Source organism: Xyrauchen texanus, chromosome 1 (genome assembly GCF_025860055.1).
Source record: "Xyrauchen texanus isolate HMW12.3.18 chromosome 1, RBS_HiC_50CHRs, whole genome shotgun sequence".
NCBI lineage: Eukaryota > Metazoa > Chordata > Actinopteri > Cypriniformes > Catostomidae > Xyrauchen > Xyrauchen texanus.
The window spans coordinates 35,829,339-35,840,162 of record NC_068276.1 but is presented as its reverse complement, the minus strand read 5'-3'; the positions used below and the strand labels follow the sequence as shown (position 1 = coordinate 35,840,162).

Genomic DNA, 10,824 nt, shown 5'->3' with positions numbered 1-10,824 from the left:
ACAACAATTTATGACCTCTAGCTTAATATATGCACTGTAAATAAAATCCAGTTGTTTTTACAAAAAATAAATAAATAAATAAATAAATAAAATAAAAAAATAGCACCTGTGTTTGCCAGAATAATTATTCAAAAATACAATAAATATGTAAATAACTTTACAGCACAACCTGTACATTTTACAGATACAAATATTATACAAATATTTTATATGGTGCAGTACAAGTGTTTATATTATTAAAAGATAAACTTTATATATTAACCTTCTGAAACTGTAAAAATCTACTTTTTACTTTATAACACTTTGTTAATCACCCCAGTAATTACAGATGGGCATATGATGACATGAAGTTCATCAATAGAGGCCTTTCCAGGAGCAATGACCAATAAACATGAGACAGTGCTCAGTGTCACTCACACAAACGTTAAACACCATCAGGGTAACACATGTGAAATTCAATTAATACAGTAAACTACATCAAATATAAAACAGAACACCCCAAAGTACATAACTGATATTAAAAATAAGAAGAAACTATTCCCATGAAATGTAAAGCATACATTTTACATCTACAAACCTTTAAAAAATGTTAATGTATATTTTACGGTAACTATTCATTTACCAAGTTATGTTTTTTTACTGTAGCATTTTTACAGTTTTTTACCGTTAAAATTAAGGAAATTATATACAGTGTGGATATATTAGACAAATATGGCACAATAAATTAGTAAAAACTATTTATAGTAGAACCAATGAAAACAGAAGGGAATGATAAAACACTACCTGAAGGCAGAAGATATGCTGGATGATTTGTCTCCGTAGAGAAGTAATTTAGGTGCTCTCACTGAGTAGCTGGCTTGTCACAAATTGTAATAAGATTGTTTTATGGAATGTTAAATGGAAAAGCTGCAGTTAATTACAGTGAAAAGATTCTCTTACTTTTCCTTTTACTTTGTATTGTTTTTTAGAAACAATTTAATAATATCACACAGTAACAACACAATAATATATTTTGTATAGATATCTGGACATGTCTAAAACCCTTGAGGCATTAGGTGTCATGATCCTGTTCTGTCTGTCTGCCCTTTGGTCTCTGTCTGTTTTCTGTTTGTAGTGTGTATGTGTAATTGGCTTCATCACGTGTTTCTGTTAGCCATGTGCTTCCCTGTCCCACCTCCTCTTTATCCTTGTCACACTCCCTCCTTTATTCCTTATGTGCCTTGCCTATAAATACTGAACATCAATGGCATTTAATGACTAGTATTATAAGAATTTGCAGGAATTTGTTCAAACATTGATGATTTCATGAGTTCTGCTATATTTTAACCCATTTTAATTAACCTCCTGAGACTCGAGAGCAACTGCTGCGTGCATTTTCCTTTTTAATGTGTAACTATAGCCCCTAATAAACATACAGTACAATTGACCTCATATATGGGTTGTGAAATTTCAAATAATAACAATAGAAAGTCTTTAAATAAAATTGTGAGTGTTGTTTATTCATGTTTTTGAGACAGCCGATTGTTTTTTTACAGCTGATTTTCTGTAAAGCTGATTTGGAACAATGTGTATTGGGAAAAGCACAAATAAAAAACTATACAAATAAAAATTATTTGAATTTTATTTTACATTTATTCTACTTTGGCAGCAAAATCTCAATGTTCTCTCTTTTTACAGTCAAAAAAACTAATGATAGCCAGAGCTGACGCATTTTACCAATCAGAAATTAGCATAATTAAAGGGATATTTCACCTAAAAATGAAAATTCTGTTCATTAACTCACCCTCATTCCATCCCAGATGTGTATGACTTTCTTTCTTCTGCAGAACACAAAGATTTGAGAAGAATTGAAAAAAAAAAAATTTGGGGTCTATACAATGCAAGTAATTTGGTGCCAACAATTTTAAGTCAGTATAAAGTTAATCCATAAGTCTACAGTGGTTTAATCAACATCTTCAGAAGCAATATTATGTATGAGTGAGAAACAGATCACTTTCTGAAAATATGGATTAAAACAATGGAGTTTTATGGATTACTTTTATGATGCCTTTATTTGCTTTTTGGGGCATCAAGATTTTGGCACCCCATACACTTGCATTGTATGGACCTACAGAGCTGAAATATTCTTCTCAAAATCTTCATTTGTGTTCTGCAGAAGAAGGAAAGTCATACACATCTGCTATGGAATGAGGGTGAGTAAATAAAGAGAGAACTTACATTATTGGGTGAACTATCCCTTTATACTGATTCAAAGTAATGACCAGCATCATACAATCACTGCCAACCATGTTAAAATTTAATTTAGAATTATAAATTCTGAAGTACTAATTCTAAGTACCATTGTCCCATGTCTGCCAATCATGTGGTGCAAACATCATCTGAAGCATGAAACTGAACTTTTGACCAGATCTTTGGAGTGAATGTACTTGGCTGCATAGGAAAGCTAAAGGATGCTCCCTTGCTCCCTATTACTGGATGACTTAACTTACAGTATGTTGTCTCACTGCACTGGTCTCAGAACAGTTTGAAATGCACCTTATTTTCATCCTAACTCCATATACTGCCTCTGAAAGCAACATTTTCCAGATTTTGAATTAGCCCAGTGATTCTCAATGTGATAATGCAGTGGATATAGGATTTTAGGTAAATTAGTCCTACAGTCCTTATCGGAGGTCACTGTGTTTAACAGCGTGCTGTTTCACAACAAATCACTGACATTTAAAAAATAATGGCATATAGGATGAAACTAGAGATGTTACTCTTTTGATACAAATAGGTTAGTTAAAAACTTAATTAGGTTTCTACCAGATGCAGATTTGTTGGCGTTTCTGCCAGACAAACTCCACTGTGTTCGGGGCCAAGTTGTTTTGTCACATGACTCAGTGCATTGAAAGCTTATCCCTTTAATGACAGAATAGTCTCCTGAAATTAGGTTTAAATTAAACTATGCATAGCAAATAGCAAAGACAAAACAATGCACACGCATGAGACGAGGTTGCAAAAGGCTAAACTACCAACGAGAAGATATTTGATCCATATATTCCAAATGCATCTCGGTTTTGGTTACAATTTGCAAATAATTCTTTTAATATGAAAAAATCTTACAATATCGCAACAAATAAGCATAATACTCTTGATATGGCACAGTTCAGAGAAGATCACTTTAAGAGCTTATTTTAATGTCTGCATCTTTCCTGTTGTGTTAAGCTTCATTCAAGTGCAACTAATCAAGGTAGAAAGATATTTAACCTGTGTTATTAATGAGCTAAAATACAAAAAAAAAAAGTCTTAAAATGATATGCATAGACAGCAGCTGTTTAACATTATTTATTTAGATGTAGTACAGAGTCTTGTATTTACATAAATACTTTGAGGATTAATCAGAGGGTATGATTACAGCTCTCCTGGGTCACAGCATGAAGGAGTTACTTGGCTGGTTTGTCCCCAGACTCCAGCTTGGATGTGTCTTTGGGCTCCCTGTATGCAGGGAAAGCTTCCCATGGACTGTTCAAATCAAACTTACGAAACTCCTGTGCAAGCTCGACAGGTTCAGCCACAACTCGCTTCACTTCGTCATCATAACGTAGCTGAGAGAGAAGGGGATGAAAAACTATATGAAACTATGCGTTCATGTTACTTCATAGGAATGTTTAAAAATGCAATAGCTAACTCAACACAATTGAAAAGTTGATAGGTGTCATTCAAAAGAAAGTCACAGACTTGACTTAAGTTCAGTGCATTTACCTCCACGTATCCAGACAAAGGAAAGTCTTTCCTGAATGGATGACCCTCGAATCCATAATCTGTTAAGATGCGTCTTAGGTCTGGATGGTTTGCGAAGAAAACTCCAAACATGTCCCAAACCTGTATTAAAACATTTCAGAGTGACACAACACTGCCTTTAAAATGTTATAAAATAGCATCTCTTACTGTTGTAATAACCAGACATCTCCTCAATCATCTCCTCATCATCATCATACCAACCTTTTCCATCCCTGTAGCTGCCATTTTCCAACACCTTTTAAATGCTGTAAAGGACCTACTCATACAGAGATATGTTTGGCAGCAGTATCTGGATATTTTGGACTTCTTCTGTGCTTTCCTTAGTATCCAGCCCTTACTGCTGAGGAAGGAGGCTGATAGAGATGAACTATGATCTCATGGATAACAGACAGCCCAAAGCCTCAATCTGAGAGACTGTAGAAGTGTGTTATAGCATATGGTGAGTAGTACTGGGGCTCCATTTGCTCTATACTTCATGGGGAGTAGAGTGAGCCATGGATCCAACATTTCTCTTTTTTGTTTGACTGTAATGTACAGAAAAGCTCAAACATATTTATGAAACCCCCATCTAATTCCAGTGGGACACATACCTCTCTCTCATACCAGTTAGCTGCCTGGTGCACAGGGACAGCGGAGTCAACCGGAGTGAGCTCATCAGTGTAGGTCTTCACTCGGATACGAGAATTATAGCGCAGGGAGAGCAGATTATACACAAGCTGAAAAAGAAAAATGGGAATCATTTAGGTTGTAATCGTTTGTAGGAAACACAAGTTCCAAGAGTGTTCATTAAAAGCATGCATGCTTTCCTTACTAAATCACATTTCCTTCAGTGGATACCCATCCAGTATATCACGTATGTATATTTTGTGTATGGTTGCATTTAGCAAATAAGTAAGGAATACTTGACAATGGACTGTTCAATTATTGAAAAATAATGCACACCCTGAGGTTAATTATTTCACTTATACCACACCTTAAGACATCGTTCAGGATTTTCTCTCAAACATTTTCTTGTTTTTATCCCTAAAACGCTCTTGTGAGTGAGACTACTTTCTTCTGCCACAGGTTCAGCATCTTGCTTTGATACAGTTCGAACCTTCGTCATTTTAGAATTAGCAACGGAGGATGCGCTGCTGTTAAGCACTTACTGGAGTAACAAGGAAGTGTGCGTGTGAGAGACAGAGAGAGAAAGAAACAGAGAGATCGAGTGTTGGATTAACTCTGTGTGATATGACTGAGTTTGAGGGCGATGGATGAGTCAGGAGACAGCGAATAGTTAGGGTGAGTATTTATTCACAAAAACTAAAACAAAAAGGTGGCCAAACAGGTCAATAGTATGAGACAAAACAACATTTTATGTTGCCAAGATATAAATTAAATATACTTCTCAGTTTCATGTATACAGTGTAGCTCTTCCTTTGTTAAACAACAGTTTACAACCCCACTGATTTGCAGGGGTGTGGTGACATGAAGGCTTGGTTTGTTTCTCACAAGTATGTGTTTGTGTCCATGTCTGTGCAAGCAAAAGAGAGGGAAAGAGGGAGCTCAACGAGATATTACAAGTTATTTTGGATGATATAGAAACTGTTGCATTGATCAAGTCACGGGGGAAGTTGACATCCAGGCTCTGTTTGTTGATCATGACACAAATCTCTCTCTATGTCAGCGTTCACAAATTAGTTTTCACCAAGGGCCAAATTCTTTCAACAATACAAATTCAAGGGCCATGGCCTTCGATGTAATGACAGTGTTTGTGCTGCTGCTATTATTATTATTTTAGTTTTTATTATTAAGAGAGTCATGCATAAATATTCTGATTTTTATATTAATTCTTTTTCTCAGAATTAGTAGACTGTTTTATTTATTCAAACATGTATGAACATTTTGTTTGTTTGCAGATATACAAAACTGCACAAATTTGCCTGCTGGAACAAAATGAAAACAAACAAAAAAACATTAATGAACAATCTGGATCTCCATGTCCTCCATGCTATACAATCAATATATTTTTTTACTTTTGTTTTTAAAATCCCATATACTTAAAAATGAACGAATCTGCCTATATCGTTGTTTTATTTATACAAAATATACATTTACACATTTTATATTCTTTTAAATCTTAATACTTACTCGTTATACAAAAATGCCTTCACAAATGGATGTATAATAATACATTTTGCAGAGTTTACACTACACTATTTTAAGCCTGATTGTCGCTCGCCGACAGTTTTGTGGAGATCGCCGACAAAAGTCGAAAGACGCGATTTGAGATAAGCGCCGACGTGTTGCTGATGTCAGCGAGATATCTACAATGTTAAATATCTGGACCTGTCTGCGATTCAAAATTGTGCAATGTGAAACATGTTTTGACTGAATACAACTGCAGCGTTCACCTACAGCCAACGAGAGAGCAAGAAATGGGGCACGGGAATTTTCAGTGGGAGGAGACCTGATGTTCCTGCAACAGAATATCTACTAGCATGGCTGCGATATCAAGAAAGTCTCACTGGACTGAAGAAATGGAGGAAAAATGTATAGAACATTGGCAGGAGCACCAGAGTTGATGTTTCCTCTGTACCACAACCGGGTGGAGAAAGAGAAGAGTTGGAGAGAAATTCTCTTCGACAGTCAGGTAAGCAAATAGGTAGATTTTTCAGGAGGTGGTACTTTTTCATATTGTAACCAAAAATATATATGATGCCTTCACACATTATATAAAGGCGATTAAAAACATACACATCATATTCTGAAATGCATAACGTATAATAATTTGTTTTCATATCTCGTATCACTTCTCGCATGAAACCAGGCAGAGTCGTTGTGGATTCGTCAATAGTGAACTGTCTTGTAATATGTTCACCCCTATCGCCGATTCCTCGTGTAATTTAATGCTATGACTACTATGGCAAGACAGACAGTTGTGTAATATGAATGGTACCAAGATCTGACGTCTTTGAAAGTCATGTAGTGTGTAGGAGGCATTAAAGGCTAATTTAAAGGTAGTGTCAAATTGACTGATTTCAAGAGTCACCTTAGACATTTTTATTCTGTGAAACACAAAAGGGGATAAGGCAGAATATTAGGGACTGATTGAGTGGTTGAATGAAATTCATTACTGCAATATCTTCTTTTGTTGCACAAAATAATAACATACAGGTTTGGAACATACGGAGACCCTTAAGGGTCAAAGGGGCAGGACTTTTTTTCCCCCTGAAATATTTTGCATTCCTTTGCAATAGTTTTGCATTCCCTCACATAAAAGTACAGTAATCATAGTTGAACAATGGTATTTGTAGTGAAACCATAACCACAAAACTTACCATGGTTTTTAGTAGTAACCATATTTTAACCATGATACTTGTAGTGAAACCATTGTAAAGTAACACAGGACAATGAATAGTATGGTAATACAATGTAAATCTTGTGGTTCCTCTGGTTTTACTACCATAATTAATCTATTGTTACTGCTGGTTTAGAAAATGAAACCTTGTTTTACTACAGAAACCACTGTTTAACCATGGTATTGAAAAACCATTACTACAAGATTTATCATGGTTACTTAAGTCCTATTTGCTACAATTTTACTAAAGTAAAGCCATGGTTAATTTATTGTGAGAGCAATAATAAAGGGATAGTTCACCCAGAAATGTCAAATTCTCTCATAATTTACTCACCCCCATAATATCCCAGGTATGTATGTATGTACAAAACTGCATTTCGTTGTCTTTGTACTTGTGACACAATGACAATAAAGTTCAATCTAATCTAATGTATGACTTTCTTATTTCTGCAGAACACATTTGAAGAAAAATAGTCAAATATTTTAGCTTTTTAGCTTAAGTAGGTACTTAAAATGCAAGTGGATGGTGATCGGACTTTTGAAGCTCCAAAAAAAAAAAATCACTGACAGTCAGCATAAACATCAGACTCCAGCAGTTAAAATAATATGTTCTAAAATGATTATTTTTCGGTCAGCAGCAGTATGCGCATGTGACATAATCACGTTGGCATGTTCACGTGAGAACTGACGCACGTGTGACACTCTGAAGAATAGCACTGTTTACAAGAGAGTAGGAGGAACGTTGCACAGAAACTTTGTTGGTTTTGATCTGTATTTGTATTTGTATTAGTTTCGTTACTCACAATGGTGCGTTTGTGCGCTTATCATGGATGTCTCAACCAAGAGAAAAACACGAGATTACGCACGTAACATTAATTAAACTACTGGATTACTTTTATTTTTCTTTTATCTGCTTTTTGGAGCAACAAAAGTCTGGCCACCATTCACTGGCATTGTGTGGACCAACATAGCCGAGATATTCCTCTAAAAACTGTTTGTGTTCTGCAAAACAAAGGCATAAGCACTACATCGAATATTAGAAAACAGGTTTACGTTAAGATGATGATGAGCAGCCATTAGAGCCATTAGAGTTTAACAGAGTAAGAATATTGGATACATTTATTAAACAGTCACGAAATGGATGTTTTTCCTGAACATTTCAGTCATGGTTCCATTTTTTTTTTATTTATAAGGATGATAAAAATGACAACAAAAAAAATATCTTATTTTGACATTTGAGCCATATGCTATATACAAGGCAGATGTACCTGTATATCTGAGTTGGTTTGGCTTCATGATCTGAAAAGCAGAGTTTAATGAATGTTATCCAGACTGTCGACTCAAACATTAACTTATTACACTCAGTTTTATCAGAAGCATGTGAATGAGATGAAATATTGGAGAGAGAGAGAGAGAGAGAGAGATGTGCGGTTATCACTTGCGATAATGTAGAGACAGTGAATGAAATGACAGCGAATTCGCAAGCCATTTATTACCGGTGTAGTCTAGGACTAGTAGCAGTTCGAATTTCTCACTGAATATGCTGGATTCAGTCACGTTATGCCTTCCTCAAAGTTGTCAGAATCTTTTTACCACAATCAAGCTCCTAATTAAGAGCTCTGTGAAGTCAGCAACAAAGCAAAAAGTCGGCCTATTTAATTTGTGTGAAGACTTTAATTTCAGCAAATTATGTTCACATTTCAATGGCTGTTGTTTATACCGGAAGTAAGTTTACCCTTCGAGGCCCATCCCAGGAAGCAACAACCCCGGAAGTGTGATATTTGCCTATTGTGGAACCCTGCTCCGTGTTTCTACGCGTGTTAGTCGGTGTGTGTGTGTGTGTGTGTGTGTGTGTGTGTGTGAGAGAGGGGAGAGCAAAAGAGAGAGAGGAGACGAAAGGGCGTTTTCAACTGAAATTTAAATAATTTAGGACATTACGACGTTTTTTTTATTAAATATTGTCATTCTTATCTGATTTACTAAACCAAATGTATTTGTTTTATTTGGTTATTTTGTTGTTTTAGCCTGTACGGCTCCTAACCTGGAAATACTTCACAGCCAGGTTTTAACTAAAAAACAATTTCACACCTTAGAACGTCTGTCAACCAATCAGGATCAAGCATTCAACAGACCTGTGGTATAATGTTTAAATAATCTATGCAGCAAACCTTAACCCACAATACTATAAAATAAAAAAATTAAAAGATGGGTAAACTCAAGTGTAGTTAAAGTAATTACAACTCAACCCAACGGCAACAAATACAAGTTTTGGAGATAGCTTGTTTCCTACAAAACTTGAATGCAATGCAATCAACATGTGAAATATATTCTCAAATACTCATATCATCACCAAGGACCAATTCAAATTATGTCTGTCCATTCCTAGTTGAGACTGTGCATGCTCACCTCAAAGCGGCACTGCCTTGTAGGGACATCAACAGCTGTAAGGTCAATCATGTTGCGGAACTGAGCATTTGAGTGATCCCTCAAGAAGGTGAGAACAGGTATAACACCTTCTGGGTGGATCATAACCTCCAGCTCATTATAGCAGGTCACCTGGGATAAAGATGAAAGACTTCAAATGAGTTAACAGAATTTTCAACCTTTCACATGTGACGTGGAACTCCTACTATGGCACGACATAAATGAAAAAAATCACTGAAGGGTATGGCACGCATTCCAGAGGATTTAATCTGATTACAGTCATACAAATTCTGCATAAGTAATTGCAGAGTGCAATGCATTTTATGAACAAGTCAAAAATGAGAATTTACCTGAACTTGCTGCACATATTTGGGAAGTATCTCTGCAATATATTCTCCAAACTCTGACAGCTGAGTGTGAGTGACAGGATCCTGCGGCCTAACTGTAGCTGATGCGAGAAAATAGTATATTTAAATAAGAACACCCAAAACATGTCCTGCTAACAAAACAACAGAATCCCCCAGATATACTCACGCCTGGTCTCGGTTGTCGTTGATCTAGTCTGGAGAAACCCAGCGCTCTGTTTAGTAACTGTGTGAGAGATTGAGAGAAATTATTGTTAGATTGCTTTTATGGATTGTGTCCGACAGGATTCACACAAACATGAGTTTATTCAACCTGGACGTGTGATTCCAGAACCCAAGACAGCTTTTCACGAATTAAATGAAGCACTATTGTAATATGTCGAAGGAAGACTGTAAATCAGTCTACATAATGTCATATTAGTATTAGGTGTGTTTGTTCATCTCGTGAGCAAGAAGAAAAGGTCAACAGCAAAGCAAAAGAACATGCGATCTGTTTATTTGTACTGCGCAATGACAATAATGATTGATCAAACAAATTGTTCATCTTGAGCTGATCAATAATGTCATTATTTTCTTACCGTTTAGACTTCTGCCTAAACCGCTGCGGACAAATCTCACCAAGGAGGCCGCCATCTTTACTCACTCAATGCGGCCTTTCTCGCGGGATTTACTGACGATGACGTCACAAAATGCATTTCACAGTGCTGTACTGCCAACTACTGGTGATCAAATTCAGCATGTTAAAATGTAAAAAAAATAATAATAAATAACCTCTGAAAATACAGACCACCACCGTCATTTCATTCAATTGCGTGTTTCAAAAGGGTTAACACGTCAGGACAATAGCAGCTGTGCACAGCTTCTTTCATTAAAGTGCATTACTCTCAAATAACATTAATTAAATGCATTTGC

The 10,824-nt window shown here is 35.9% G+C and overlaps 1 protein-coding gene across 1 annotated transcript; it reads right to left on the bottom strand.

Moving 5' to 3' along the window:
* Positions 1 to 3,315: 3,315 nt before the first annotated feature.
* On the bottom strand, positions 3,316 to 10,565 carry LOC127650126 (NADH dehydrogenase [ubiquinone] iron-sulfur protein 3, mitochondrial-like). Its single transcript, XM_052135320.1, has 7 exons — positions 10,491 to 10,565; positions 10,082 to 10,138; positions 9,898 to 9,995; positions 9,530 to 9,679; positions 4,374 to 4,499; positions 3,745 to 3,864; positions 3,316 to 3,587 (listed from the first exon to the last, which is right to left on the bottom strand). The coding sequence occupies exons 1-7, from the start codon at positions 10,543 to 10,545 to the stop codon at positions 3,426 to 3,428; spliced, it is 768 nt and encodes a 255-aa protein (XP_051991280.1). The 5' UTR covers positions 10,546 to 10,565; the 3' UTR covers positions 3,316 to 3,425.
* Positions 10,566 to 10,824: the final 259 nt, after the last annotated feature.

What these genes read in the sequence shown, in the direction of transcription:
- LOC127650126 (XM_052135320.1), bottom strand. Translation starts at nt 10,545, where the DNA reads ATGGCGGCCTCCTTGGTGAGATTTGTCCGCAGCGGTTTAGGCAGAAGT. An exon ending in AACGACAACCGAGACCAGGC is followed by an intron (nt 9,996 to 10,081) that starts GTGAGTATATCT and finishes TTCTCGCATCAG; the next exon opens with CTACAGTTAGGCCGCAGGAT. An exon ending in CTTTGTCTGGATACGTGGAG is followed by an intron (nt 3,588 to 3,744) that starts GTAAATGCACTG and finishes CTTCTCTCTCAG; the next exon opens with CTACGTTATGATGACGAAGT.